General features: G+C 41.3%; 1 protein-coding gene across 3 annotated transcripts in view; it reads right to left on the bottom strand.

The window, feature by feature from the left end:
• Positions 1-15,519, bottom strand: part of SASH1 (SAM and SH3 domain containing 1) — a 346,563-nt gene that overhangs the window by 59,400 nt on the left and 271,644 nt on the right. For all 3 annotated transcript variants that reach the window (XM_018053320.1, XM_018053321.1, XM_018053322.1), the window contains exons 7-8: positions 13,108-13,220; positions 3,658-3,759 (exon numbers count right to left, since the gene is read on the bottom strand). In XM_018053320.1, the coding sequence (XP_017908809.1) occupies positions 3,658-3,759; positions 13,108-13,220 (215 nt within the window). The remainder of the gene's footprint in view (positions 1-3,657; positions 3,760-13,107; positions 13,221-15,519) is intronic.

Raw genomic sequence — 15,519 nt, 5'->3', positions numbered from 1 at the left:
AAAATGCATTGAAAACCATAGATATGGTTCCTTTGATGACCTCATAGTCCTAGGACATGCTGCTGGCTAGCATATGACACATTTATTATTATAAATGGTAAAGTCTCAGAACCTTGCACACAACACCATACCACGCAGTGTTTTCAAATGAATAACCCTGTGGGCCTTTTGTTTGTCTATCTGTTTGTTTGAGCTGCAATGGAATCTGGTGCTTGATTTAGGAAATCAGGGACAAGAAGATAGTGGGAGGGTTATATTTACTACAGATATGCCATCATTTGTTACTTAAATGCAAAGAAAGTATAAAGACTGAGTCTGGAGTTGGAAGACATAAAACATGCTCTTAAAAGCAGTCAAGAAGAATGACCACTCAAATACAAGCTTGTGCACTAAATATTTCTCAAATAGGCTATAGGAGCTGAACACTGTGCTAGGCATGCCTTTCTTGCTCAAGGAGCTCATAATTTCAACCTCAAGGAGGTTGATATACAATTAATTCAGATACTCCAGGACACCTATTAGGTTTTGTGTTGCAAGCTAATTTAACAAAGTGCAGAACAGAAAGCTATGAAAATATACTTGAGGATGCTAAAGTTTCAGAAGAGGTGGCAGTTGGACATCACCCTGAAGGAGGCATAGATTTTTACCCAGAAAATATGGAGGAAGACCTTTTAGGAAATGCACAAATTAAAGCAGAGAGCATGAAAATACAAGTTATGATCAGTAATGCATGCAGGCTCCAGTGTGGATGGAGTGGAGGCTGTTAGGGCAAAGGATGAAAGATGGGAGTAGAGAAACTGATTAAAGCCAGATCACATAGGGTCTTGAGTCTGCCAAAAATTTTGAAATTTATCTTATAAAACTGGAAAACCTTCAGCCTTTTGTGCATGCATGCAAGCTCAGTCACTCAGCTGTGTCCGACTTTTTGTGACTCGGTAGACTGTAGCCTGCCAGGCTCCTATGTCCATGGAATTTTTCAGGCAAAAATACTGGAATGGGTTGCCACTTCCTCCTCCAGGGGTTCTTCCTGACCCAGGGATCGAATCCATGTCTCCTGCGTTGGCAGGCAGATTCTCTACCACTGCACCACCGGGAAGCTCCTTGGCCTTTTGTGAAACATAGCAATGTAAGAAAAGGCGTATATTTTGGAAAGATGACTGGCTGTATGGAGCATTAACGAGAGGAAACAAGAGACTGAAAACATGGAGAAGAGCTGTTTCCAAAATTTAAGGAAGAAATGTGCTAATAAACAAAATCATTGTGTAACAGATGAAAACAAGCGAACTCCCTTCATTTTCATGTCATGAAGTTTGATGACCACACCATGAAATGTCTATCTGAAACTCTGGAACTCTAATTCCTATGATCTTGGTGGAACTCTTGGAAAGTACTGTTTTGGTCATTTTAAAATGAATAATAAAAGGCATCAAAACTGGAAGAGAAGAAATGAAATTGCCTCTGTTCTTGGGTGACATGGCCTTACATGCAGAAAACACTAGATTACGCACATGTACACACACACTCTACTGGAGCCAATAATGAAACTCCACAAAGTCACAGAGTACAAAATCAATGTATGAAAGTCAGTTCCATCCTTATCTATATACTGATAATAAACATTTTGAAAAGGAAATTAATGTTATCATATGTAAAAATAACAATAAGAATAAAATACTTAAATTTAACCAAGGAGGCAAGACTTTAATACTGAAAACCACAAAACAATGCTGAAAGACCAATAAGATATAAATAAATGGAAGGATAGCCTGTTTCATGGATTGGAAGACTTCATATTGTTAAGATGGCAATACTACCCAAATTGATCTACAGATCCAATGCAATCCCTATCAAAATCTCATGGTTCTTTTTGCAGAAATAGAAAAATCCAGCCTAAAACTCTATGGAATCTCAAGGGATTTTAATATCTAAAACAGTCTGAAAAAGAGCCAAGTTGGAAGGCTTACATATCCCAATTTCAAACCTTTCTATAAAGCTACATTAATCAAAAAGGACAGACATATGAACCAATGAATAAAATAAGAGAACTGAGAAATAAACCCTTACATACATGGTCAATTAATTTTCAAAAAAGGTACTAAAACCATTCAATGAAGAAAGGACAGTCTTTTCAACAAATGGTTCTGGGAAAACAAGGAATCTACCCACAAAACAATGAAGTTGGATGCATATGTTCTATCATATACCAACAATAACTTAAAATGGGTCATAGACCTAAACTTAAGAGCTAAAACTGTAAACTCTTAAAAGAAAATACAGGAGGAGGGAGGTGGGAGGGGGATTCAGGATGGGGAACACGTGTACGCCCATGGTGGATTCATGCTGATGTATGGCAAAACCAATACAATATTGTAAAGTAACTAGCCTCCAATAAAAATAAATAAATTTAAATTAAAAAAATACAGCAGAGAATCTTCACCACAACTATTTGGCAATGATTTCTTGGATATGATACCCAAAGCAAATGCAAATTAGATTTCAAAATTTAAAACTTTAATACCTCAAAGGACATTATCAAGAGAGTAAAAAGGTAGGACTTCCCTGGTGGTCTGCATGAGTTATGTCCCTGGTTTGGGAACTAAGATCCCACATGCCACAAGGCATGGCCAACAAAAAAGAGTGAAAAGGCAATTCATATAATGGGAAAGAATATTTACAAGTCAGGTACCATATACGGGATTAATATTCAGAATATATAAAGAACTCTTACAACTCAACCAATAGAACAAAAACACAATTAAAGAATGGGCAAATAACTTGGTAAACACTTCTATAAAGAATATATTAAAATGGTCAAGCACATAAAAAAGGATGCTTAAACATTAGAGAAACCAAATCTTAGACCCTAGAGAAATCAAATCTAAACCACAATGAGACATCATTCTATACTCATTCGGAATGGCTAGGCAGGGGAATCAAAAGTGTCAGTGAGGAAGCAGAGAAATTAGAACTTCCATGTAGCTGTCAAGAACGTGAAATGGTTTAGCTGCTGCGGAAAACTGAACAGCATCGCCTCAAAAAGTTAAACAGAGAAATTAAACAAAAATGGTATCCATGTGCAGTGGAATATTGTTCATCCATAGAAAGGAATGAAGTTCTGGTACAGCTGTAATAGGGATGAGTCTAGAAAACATGGGGCTAAGTGAAATAAACCAGACACAGAGGACAATGATCGTATGAGTTCACTTCTATAGGCACTTTATAAGTACCTAGGCTAGCCATATTCATAGAGACAGGAAGTAAAATGGGGTTGCCAGGAGTTTGGAGAAGGTGGAGCGAGAATGGAGTTATTGTTTAAGGGCTATGGAATATCTGTGTTGGATAATGAAAAAGTTCAGGAAGTGGGCTGAGGAGATGGTTGTACAGCAAAGTGTATGTATCTAATGCTACTGAATTGAACATTTAAAATGCTTATAATGGTAACTTTTAAGTTGTACTTGACCATAATAAAGCAATCAAACTAACCAGCATGAACAGTACTATTCCAACTGCAGGTTATCAGGGAAAGAAAAGAAGACGCCTCTTTTCAGATCCAGGTGGGAGGTGGTAATTGCAAAAAGAAGCCCAAAGGCTGAAATGGTGGAGGCTGTCCCTTTTTAGTAGAACCGGTTAAGATGCTCAAAGAGACAGTAAACTTACATTGCAGTTTGATGAGCCATCAAATGTTGGGTAAGAACCGTCTGGCCAGTCGGCAGGGTCCAAGGCAGTGGACTGCCGGTGCTGGGCCTCGTACTCCTTGAGCTGCAACAAGAGAAAACGGAAGACTGAAACGGAAATAATGGCCCAGACTGTCTACCAAGCAGCAGAAAGAATACTCTGGGCACCATCTTCACACCCCTGTTGGTGACCAAATGCCAGCCAAAGACAAAAGTCCCCAAACAGAAAGAAGATACAAGCCCTGTCTTGAAGGTTTGCATCTAAATCAAACCAAGAGACACAATGGACTCCTTGTATTCTGTATTCCAAAAAGAACCTTGATTTTCCTTCTCCAACACCCTCCAACATCAAGACTCATCTTTCTCAGTTTAATTGGAAGTCTGATAACAGAAATTGTCTGTAGTCTGGCCTCTGGATTACCTCTCCTTGTAGAACACACAAGGTGTAGACTTGGGATATTTTAGTAAAACAGAGGTGGAAGCCGGAAAGTGATTTTTAAAAACTGCTTTCTTGTCCTGACTGCCTCGAATTCAGTTCAATGTTATCATCTAACAAATGTTATAGGATTTATTTGGGATTCTCTGGATGAGAGAACAATATATTTTGAATATGTTCAGAGACATTTAATGTTTGACAAATGAGGTATTACAGAAAATTAACCAATGTAACCTAGCAGAAGTAGATGAATGTGCTTTCTGAATGGCAATGTGAGAAGTTCCAGGTACTTGCCTAAAAACAGGTAGAAATTTAGCTATCTGCATGATACAATTAAGCTGTCGCTGCATTAAAATTCTGTTATAAAGCAGTTTTTAGATACAAATTTAGGACGTTGATAAAATCACGGTCCATGAATCAAGACACCAAAAAACAGAAACAATATGACCTAACAGCCCAGGAGATGATATCAGGACTGTCCTTTACCACTGGAGCTATGTGGATGTAGCAAAGCCATTCTACTAGAAAAAAGGCAAGCTTCCAAAGCCTTATTTCCACTTTGAAATTTTTCTCTGTGCACACTTGTGACAGGAAATGGACTGGGTAAGGCAGACAATATTAACAAGTAAGGGTTCCCAAATAGCTTAACCTCCCTGTGCTTCAGTTCCTTCACATGGAAAACGTGATGACAGTAAACTGTCTCACAGGACTGTTATTAGAAAAAGTAAGATAACACAGCAAGCTTAACACACTGCACCCTTTGCAACAGACTTATTATGATGGTATTATCGAGCTTCCCTGGTGACTCAGATGGGAAAGAATCGTCTGCCAGTGCTGGAGATGTGGGTTCAATCCCTGGGTTGGGAAGATCTCCTGGAGAATGGAATGGCTAGCCATTCCAGTATTCTTGCCTGGAGGATTCCGTGGACAGAGGAACTTGGCAGACTACAGCCCATGGGGCCACAAAGAGTCAGACACAACTAAGTGACTAACATACACACTTTATTATCACCCTTGTGGTTTCAGGTAAAATAGAGCTCAAAGTTCACATCAATTCTAGACATCTGAACTTCTGCTTATTCAGGCACTTAATATTATTTTAATCTTTGTAGTATATTAGGGGGATTGATATGCTCTAATCTCTATAATACACTTAAGTGACATACTAGCATGCTCTTCCTTTCCAGAAGTGCATTATTCTTCCTGTATGAGCAAAACAGCTGCCTTCTGAAAGGGGGATTATCATCTGCTTTTCAGGGTCCCTGCTGTACTTTACTCAAATTAGCCCCAAGTTCCCTGATGCACTAAATAAGCAGTTCATCTTTAGGAAAACAAAACGAAGTCCTCCCCAGTTAATCATAAACAGACAACATTTTTCTTTTGCTATCTGTCCATTTCCATCATTTATCTTGAAGCCTAAGAGTACATGTGCTTCTTCTTTCTTAAAAAAAAAAATTCATTTGTTGGTTTCATGGCTTGTGGGATCTTAGTTCCCCAATCAGGGATTGAACTCAGGCCCTTGGCAGTGAGTGCGTAGAGTCATAACTACTGGACCACCGAGGAATTTCCCACATGCTTCTGATAAACATTCAGATTTGTGCTCTATCTAAATTTACCTTGATTTTTAACTTCCTAACTTAAAAAGAAAAAAAAAAGATCTTTATCATTTTACAATGAAAACAGCCTGGCTATTATTTACCTAGTTACTCTTTTATAATCCACTCTGCTCCCAAAGACAATTGATGATGTTCATTTGAGAAATGTGTGTATTTTAAAGCAAAGTTATGGAGCTTTACTTTAATTCTGGGAGTTTTTAAATAATGGCATTTTAAAGTGTGTGTGTGAGCATGTGTGTTGGTGTCTGTCTGTCCATCTGTCTATCTCAGGAGGAACTCTACCTTCACATCCCTTTTTCCCAAGTCTCGTAGTTTTCTCATACTTGAAGTCTATGACATGATGCTTAGAGGGATGGCCATCTTATCCTATTGTAAAGACTTTCATGGTGAGCAATTCTAAAATGTTCCCAATTCTACGAGTGCTTATTATAAAGAACATTTATATTTAATCCAAGCCTCCTCCAGCTGCAATCTTCATTCATTTCCTTTTATTCTCTCCTCAGTAGAGACGAAAACAAAACTCTCTTCAGTACATCCTAAAGATGGACTTTTAATAATCCTTCATATACTTGAAGACAGTGAATAAGTTCTTTGCTGCTTCTTTCCTGAGATAAATCCTTTCCAATTTCAGCCCACGAGACCTATTTTTAAAAAAACCCTCAATCACTTTGTTGCTCTCCTATGGCCTCTCTTCATGAGCCTTTAGCTGCCCACATTCCTATGACTGATGTGCAAGAGCTGCTACAAGGAAATGATTCAATAATATATGTGGGTTCTCAGCTCATAATCTCATGCTCTGGTATACCAGATGCCCAGACTCCCTTTTAAAAAAGAAAAAGAAAAACATCTGTTCTCCAATTTCCCAGTTACCATAGATATGGACTCAGGCATATACCCTTCTTAGGAGAACTATCCATGGTCAACAGTTTGAAGGAACTGTTCAGTTAAAAAAAATTACAAAAATCGTTAAGTTAAGCTGCTGTCTTTTTAAATCACATACTGTTTACACAGTTAATTCATAAACTTCATTCTCCTTAAATGCTTTTGCAACTTACAGTGGTGTTTCACATATTAGTTCCTTGCAACCTTTTTCATTTTTATCTTTGTATTGATAACTGGCGGAGAAGACAATGGCACCCCACTCCAGTACTCTTGCCTGGAAAATCCCATGGATGGAGGAGCCTGGTGGGCTGCAGTCCATGGGGTCACTAAGAGTTGGACACGACTGAGCAACTTCACTTCCACTTTTCACTTTCATGCATTGGAGAAGGAAATGGCAACTCACTCCAGTGTTCTTGCCTGGAGAATCCCAGGGACAGGGGAGCCTGGTGGGCTGCCGTCTCTGGGGTCACAGAGTTGGACACGACTGAAGTGACTTAGCAGCAGCATTGATAACTGGGTTTTTGGGAAAGTGAATCATGGACATATTCTTCACAGAGGGTAAATACTCATCAATCAGATCAAATCCATATAAACAAAGCACCGTGGGCCAAATTGTATTCATTTGAACATAGGCAAAATTTTCCCCAATATGGTGCTAGTGGTAAAGTCTCCTGCCAGTGCAGGAGACTAAGAGACATGGGTTCAACCCCGGGCTGGGGAAGATCCCCTGGAGGAGGGCATGGCAAGCCACTCCAGTAATCTTACCTGGAGAATCCCATGGACAGAGGAGCCTGGCAGACTACTGTCCATGGGGTCACAAAGAGTCGGACACGACTGAGTGACCAACACTTTCACTTTCACTTTAAAAGTTGCCCCGATACAGGAACACTGGGTGATACACCCAGCCCAGATGAGAGAAAACCTTCTCTCCTGATGCTGGGCTGTCTTGTCACAACTAACGTCTAGACATTCTACCTAGGGGTCTGTTTTTGCCCCTAACCTTCCAATTACTTACTTAAATTCATTAACATTACAGAAATACAGTGCACAACAACAATTACATCGAGCAACAAATCGGGACACAAGTTATTAGATTCCTCCTAACAAATCAGAGAAAAATTACACCGTCTTAGTAAGCCAAGACCAACCCTAGAAATTCCTCCCAGGGGCCACATCACCATCTTGCACACACAGTCTCAGAATTTAATTCCTCGAATTGTAACTAGGCTGTGCAATATTATCTAAAGAGTGGTAAAATGATCACAGTACATTAATTATACTGCGCATTTAACTGTGTCTGAATAGCAGCATGCAGACTTATGATAAAAATAATCTGAATCTTTGAAATATATATCAAAGTACACTAGTGTTTAAGGAATCCTGAACTGTGCTCCATGTGCCCCAAGGGCTGTGCAGGTCAGTGCCCTGAATACCACAGATATTTGCTAGCTAGATTATATGAACTTTTAAGGGGTATAACTTTAGAAAATTCAAATACAAAAAATGAATTGGAGGAGCTAATTATTAACATTATTTTCCAAGTTCCTCCTTAGCTACGCTGAATGTGAAAACACATAAAAATTTTTAAATGCAAATAGTTTAACCTCTTGCAGAATGTCTTATGAATCAGACAACTCTCTGAAACAGATTATAATAATTCTTTAGTAACAGAAAAGCATTAAATACCTATGGGTCTTTTAGTCTCTGACTGACAGTGGAAGAGACACATGTATGACGTCAGGAAAGACCATTCTTACCATGGTCATTTTAGGAGGTCTAACTCCTTTTTTTTTAATCTTTATTTTTATTTATTTGGCTGCATAGAGTCCCAGTTGTGGCACGTGGGAACCAGTTCTCTGACCAGGGATCGAACCCAGCACCCCTGCATCAGGAGCACAGAGTCTTAGCCACTGGACCACCAGGGAATTCCCAGAGGTCTAACTCTTGATGTTTCTTTTATACAGTGATCAAATAAACTTAGACCCTTGAGCTGATCCTATGCTAAAGGAGGCAGATCCTTGGTTTTTCTTGTTTTGTCTCTGGCTGAAAGGAAGCCCATCCAGATGCTAGTAGCCAAGAATGCATCTTGCCTTGCCAAGAGCCGGCCAATAAGGTCCCCTGCTATTTCATCATCTGTCAAAGGACACCCACCTTTGTGTGTAAAATCTAATAAAGTTTGGAGAAAGTTATCAATTTTTTCTTTAATCTGTTTCTGGATTGCCTTATACAAAACATTCTTGATGTCTTGATGGGCTCTGTCCTATAGGCAAAGGCAGCCAGCCTGGCAACAGCCAGACTCCAGGGCTAAAACCTCCATCGACGTCCACACAGCTGTGCCACCTTTTCATAGAGTTGACTCCTGGTTTGACTCCATGCAAACAATGGCTAGCTGATAAAGGTATCAGCTAAGAAAGAGCATCTAATTTTTTTTCCTCCCCAACTTTGAAAATATTCTTTTGTTTCCTTTTCAATTATAGAAACGTGCCTCTTCAAGTTGACCATGTTAACTTTTGACTGTGTTAACTAAGTTGATGCTTTAAACATTTTCTTCTGCTCCAAGAAAACTGAGTTTGATGCATCCTACGCAACTCTCTTTGGCATTGCCTCTCTTTGGGAATGGGATAAAAGCTGACCTTTTCCAGTCCTGTGGCCACTGCTGAGTTTTCCACATTTGCTGGCATATTGAGTGCAGCACTTTCACAGCATCATCTTTCAGGATTTGAAACAGCTCAACTGGAATTCTATCACCTCTACTAGCCTTGTTCATAGTGATACTTTCTAAGGCCCACTTGACTTCACATTCCAGGATGTCTGGCTCTAGATGAGTGACCACACCATCGTGATTATCTTGTCATGAAGAGCTTTTTTGTATAGTTCTTCTGTGTATTCTTGCCACCTCTTCTTAATATCTTCTGCTTCTGTTAGGTCCATACCATTTCTGTCCTTTATCATGCCCATCTTTGCATGAAATGTTCCCTTGGTGCCTCTAATTTTCTTGAAGAGATCCCCAGTCTTTCCCATTCTGTTGTTTTCCTCTATTTCTTTGCATTGATTGCTGAGGAAGCCTTTCTTATCTCTTCTTGCTATTCTTTGGAACTCTGCATTCAGATGCTTGTATCTTTCCTTTTCTCCTTTGCTTTTCGCTTCTCTTCTTTACACAGCTATTTGTAAGGCCTCCTCAGACAGTCATTTTTCTTTTTTGCATTTCTTTTCCGTGGGGATGGTCTTGATCCCTGTCTCCTATACAATGTCACGAACCTCCGTCCATAGTTCGTCAGGCACTCTATCGATCAGATCTAGTCCCTTAAATCTATTTCTCACTTCCACTGTATAATCATAAGGGATTTGATTTAGGTCATACCTGAATGGTCTAGTGGTTTTCTCTACTTTCTTCAAATGAAGTCTGATTTGGCAATAAGGAGCTCATGATCTGAGCCACAGTCAGCTCCTGGTCTTATTTTTGTTGCCTGTATAGAGCTTCTCCATTTGGCTACAAAGAATATAATCAATCTGATTTCAGTGTTGACCATCTGGTGATGTCAGCAATGTGTGAACCGTGAACTTCCAGATGTTCAAGCTGGTTTTAGAAAAGGCAGAAGAACCAAAGATCAAATTGCCAACATCCGCTGGATCATCGAGAAAGCAAGAGAGTTCCAGAAAAACATCTATTTCTGCTTTATTGACTATGTCAAAGCCTTTGACTGTGTGGATCACAATAAACTGTGGAAAATTCCGAAAGAGATGGGAATACCAGACCCCCTGACCTGCCTCTTGAGAATCCTATATGCAGGTCAGGAAGCAACAGGTAGAACTGGAACAGACTGGTTCCAAATAGGAAAACGAGTATGACAAGGCTGTATATTGTCACCCTGCTTATTTAACTTATATGCAGAGTACATCATGAGAAACGCTGGGCTGGAAGAAGCACAAGCTGGAATCAAGATTGCTGGGAGAAATATCAATCACCTCAGATATGCAGATGACACCACCCTTATGGCAGAAAGTGAAGAGGAACTAAAAAGCCTCTTGATGAAAGTGAAAGAGGAGAGTGAAAAAGTTGGCTTAAAGCTCAACATTCAGAAAACGAAGATCATGGCATCTGGTCCCATCACTTCATGGGAAATAGATGGGGAAACAGTGGAAACAGTGTCAGACTTTATTTTGGGGGGCTCCAAAATCACTGGCAGATGGTGACTGCAGCCATGAAATTAAAAGACGCTTACTCCTTGGAAGGAAAGTTATGACCAACCTAGATAGCAAAGGTCTGTGTAGTCAAGGCTATGGTTTTTCCTGTGGTCATGTATGGATGTGAGAGTTGGACTGTGAAGAAGGCTGAGGGCCGAAGAATTGAGGCTTTTGAACTGTGGTGTTGGAAAAGACTCTTGAGAGTCCCTTGGACTGCAAGGAGATCTAACCAGTCCATTCTGAGGTAGATCAGCCCTGGGATTTCTTTGGAAGGAATGATGCTAAAGCTGAAACTCCAGTACTTTGGCCACCTCATGGGAAGAGTTGACTCATTGGAAAAGACTCTGATGCTGGGAGGGATTGGGGGCAGGAAGAGGGATTGGGGGCAGGAGGAGAAGGGGACGACAGAGGATGAGATGGCTGGATGGCATCACCGACTTGATGGATGTGAGTCTGAGTGAACTCCGGGAGATGGTGATGGACAGGGAGGCCTGGCATGCTGCAATTCATGGGGTCGCGAAGAGTCAGACACGACTGAGCAACTGAACTGAACTGAATTGATGCAACTCTCCTGCCAAACACAGATGCTGTCAGGATGAATGCAGACAGCTTCTGCATTCAGAGGTTCCATTTTATGATTACAGTAGCCATGTAACAGCATCACTCCCCAGACAGTAAGTACAAATCTTGCCCACCATGGTACAATTAATATAGGTGTGTGTTTCTCACATGCATTTTCCAGGAATTCAACTGGACTTTTTCCAAGTGCTATGACACGCTCAAGGAATGGTACTGGAGAGAAGATGTATGGTGGACGTATTGCCCCAGCTACGTTGGGTGGCTAAAGGTGGGGTGGGGCAGTGGGAGACCAGACTGAAGGTGAAGGGCAGGCAAAGGTGATCAGCAGCATGGACAGGATGTCACTTGTCCCCTTCTTCATCATTGCCCCAGCACACCTTCAGCCCACCAGGGATGCTGGCGGTTGAGATCACCCCTGCTCCTCTTCAATAGAGTGAAAGAAGCTGGCAGGTGGGCATCTGGTAGTAATCTTAGACCTCAGGTCTCCTACGACAGGTCCCACCTCCCACTGCCCTCAAGCGTTTTTTACCCCCAGCATTGTCTCAGCAACATATTAAAGGTTTTTTTAAATTACTGATGTGTACAGTTGGGTATTCTATAAATTTAGTTGGGTTTTCCTGATGGCTCAGCAGTAAAAAATCTGCCTGCCAATGCACGCAACCCAGGTTCAAATCCTGGGTCAGGAAGATTTTCTGGAGAGGGAAATGGCAACTCACTCCAGTATTCTTGCCTGGAGAATCCCATGAACAGAGGAGCCTGGCAGACTACAGTCCATGGGGTCGCAAGAGTTGGACACGACTTAAGTGACTAAACCACCTCTCTATGTTTGTCACTATTTCAAGGTTTCATACCTTCAAGATTCTGTTTAATGGTAAAGTCATACCTCATGCAATGATTCCTTAGTGACTTGAAATTCTAAATCTGCCTACTTTATGACTTGTCTACCGTATGAACCAAGTATTCAAAGTAAAAGTCAAGAATTAATCAGTCAGTTAGTTGGGCAACAAAGTGGGAAATCTCTTAGGAATTGCTATCTTGATATTATCAGTGCTATTCCAGTGTCCTAAAGGCTTCTTTTAATGCCTAATTTAACTCAGAGCAAAAAAAAAAAACACAATAAACTATAATTTATATCTGCTTAGAAATGAAAGCAAGCAAAAGTTTAAGGTTTACAGATAAAGCTTGCCTTTTTATTCAAAGCTTAATTTATTGAAGGCTTCTTTTAGAACTAATGTTTATAATGGTTGCATTTAACTTTTCCTTGGTGTTTATTGAATAATCTATCATTATCAGTCTGTCCATTTACCCTTTGATGCCCCTGTCCTAGTCTCTTTGAGCTGCTATAACAAATCACCATAGACAGGGTGGCTTATAAACAACAGAAATTTCACATAGTTTTGGAGGCTGGGAAGCCCAAGATCAAGGAGGTGGCAGATTTAGTGTCTGATGATGCCTAACTTCCTGGTTCACAGACAGCATGTGTCCTCACACAGGGGAAGGGGGTAAAGGAGCTCCCTGTGGCCTCTTTTATAAACTCACTAATCCCATTCATAAGGGCTCCACTCTGAAGAGCTAATTACCTTCCAAAGGTCTCATCTCCAAATTAGGACTTAATATATAAATCTGGGGGGATGGGGGGAGGACAAAAACATTTAGTCTATAGCCATCCCTCAACATTTTTCAATGCAAGGCAGTCAGGTGCTCACAAATGTAAACCAAACATGCGCACTCTTACCCGAGCAAGCGCTTCTTCGATGGTGATCATCTTTTCCTTGACCATCATCATCAACTGAATCCGTTCCTCATCGCTCATTGTTATCTCGCTTGCAACGTAACCCACATCTTCTCCTAGAGATCGAAGAAGAAAAACAATAAGAATGAGAAAGATAACAGAAAGATGCCAGCCTTGACTGTGTGTCATCTAGGACTAAAGGATGTGATTCAGGACCCTGTTCTTCATGGAGCCACAGGAGCAGGAATGGGCTGCATTTGGGGAAGCCAGAGAACCCATCTCATTGGAAAACAAGCTCCAAGAACATATGGATGTTACCATGGAAACAAATCCTTCAGAAGGATCAGAGTTTCTGTGACAGAGAGTATAGTGGAGGAGTTTTAGAAGAAGACTAACAGGGAGTCTGGAGTGACCGCTCAGGCAGAGACCCAATTTAAAGATCCAGTTAGAGGGGACAAGCACTCCAGGGCTCCTTCAGCCTCTCTGTGTCCTTCCATTTCAAACATTAACAAGAAGAAAATGTTTGTATGGAAGATGGGAAGAGAATCCTCTTCTAACACAGAGAACTTGAAGGTCACATGTCTGCCGCAGAAGAAAGCTCACAGCCTGGTAAAAGCCTGTGAAGTGTGTTGGTCACTCAGTCGTGTCCAGCTCCTTGCATCCCTGTGGACGGTAGCCCACCAAACTCCTCTTTCCATGGAATTCTCCAAGTAAGAATACAGGAGTGGGTAAAAGCCTGTTTTTATAAAACAGTTTGACTGGTGTTCTTCAGGGGACATGCACAAGTAAATATAATCACAGGCGTGAAATAGTTTCAGTTCATTAGAAGGAAGGTACTCTCTGTGGATATCTGCAAGTGCCACTGCCATAAATACGTTTCCACCCTGTGAGGGGAACTCAACTTCCAGTTTGGAACTGAAGGCAGCCAGAACTGCAGAGGGAAAGAGAATTCCTCGATTAGCATCCTTTGGCAGAGTCTTCCTGAAAAGCGAACATAGCCATCTGCTCTCAATACGAGAGTCACGTTGGCGTAGGTGCCTCTGATCAGCGCGTGGGGAGGTTATGTCAGGTGCAGACGCGCTGTCACATGTAGCTGGAGTCCTTACCCCTCACCTTTCTCCTCCACCACATCTTTCCCACACGCACATCACCACCATCAGTGTCGTCAGGATGCTGGGCTACAGACTAAACGAGTCTGGCTGCAGACTTGTGGGAATGCATCGCGGTCAGGACCTACCTTGGAATTTATGTTCCCCTGTGTTTCCTTATCTCATTTCCATTTTGTAATCAATCAGTCCAGAAACACCGCTCAAGTTCCCTTCGCCACTCGGTCCCTTGTGCAAGAAGAGTGATGTTGTGTGCCAGGTGAGGGGAGAGAGAGCCTTGGCGGTGATTCATTTTACTATCTGCAACGCCTCCAGTGGTGGAGGGAGTTGCTTGGGTTTAAAAAGAAATCCACGTGAGCCGATGAACTGTTGGCTTCCTCCCTCCATCTCTCTCATCTTTCTAAATAAGACTTTCTTAGAATCCGGGGTTTACTTTGAATCTCAAGTGACGCTGGGTGTGTCCCAAAAAGGAGAAACTGGGAATGTTTAAGAATAACTCCCTTAGAGCAAGACGACTTAAATAGGCCCACTGACGACTGCCAAGGAACCCAGGTGTGCCCCCTGGCATACATGCTGCCCGTGTTTCTCGTTTCCGTGTGTATGAATAACTGTGCATTCTGCACAGAGTAGGACCCTGAGATTTCGTGAAAGAAAAGAAGTCGGGCCAGGGGTGAGCAACTAAAAATGCTCATTTAATGATAACCTTATCCAGCCAGACTGGAATCTGGAAGTAGCTTTGTTTCCCCTCCCTGTCTGAATGCTGGAGAAACATAAATTATATAACTGGGCCTCAAAGGGATGACATATTTACTTACTATATAAACAACAACAAAAGACACGGCCAAGAGGAGGGCAGAACTCCCTTCACAAAGCAGCCTGGGCAAATTCCCATGATGTCAGCCCATTAGACAGAGTTTCCAGGGGCAACAGCCCCATAACTGTCCCTGCCACAGAAAAGCATCAGAGTTCAGAAGACTGCAAAGGCCCCAAGTGGCAGGGCAGGGGGGAGGGTCCAAAACTAACAAATGCTAAGACTTTCTAGACCCTTTTAGGGCCGATCTTGGCCAGGAAAGATCTCCCTGAAGTTGATGTGATTGAGAAAAGGAAAGATTTGGTCTCTGCTGTCAGATCTATGAAAAGAAAGGGCTGTGAACTCTTTCCGTTTTGTTTTCTTTGATTTAAAAAAAAAAAAAGAAAAGAAAAAAAGAGAACCCACTGGAATGAAATCTTAAAAGTAATGATAGGAATGTCAGAAAAGCTGAACAGTTTATGGGCACACGCAATGACTTATGCTAACTTACAGCATCCG

Source organism: Capra hircus, chromosome 9 (genome assembly GCF_001704415.2).
Source record: "Capra hircus breed San Clemente chromosome 9, ASM170441v1, whole genome shotgun sequence".
NCBI classification, from domain to species: Eukaryota; Metazoa; Chordata; class Mammalia; order Artiodactyla; family Bovidae; genus Capra; species Capra hircus.
This window is presented reverse-complemented; position numbering and strand designations above follow the sequence as displayed.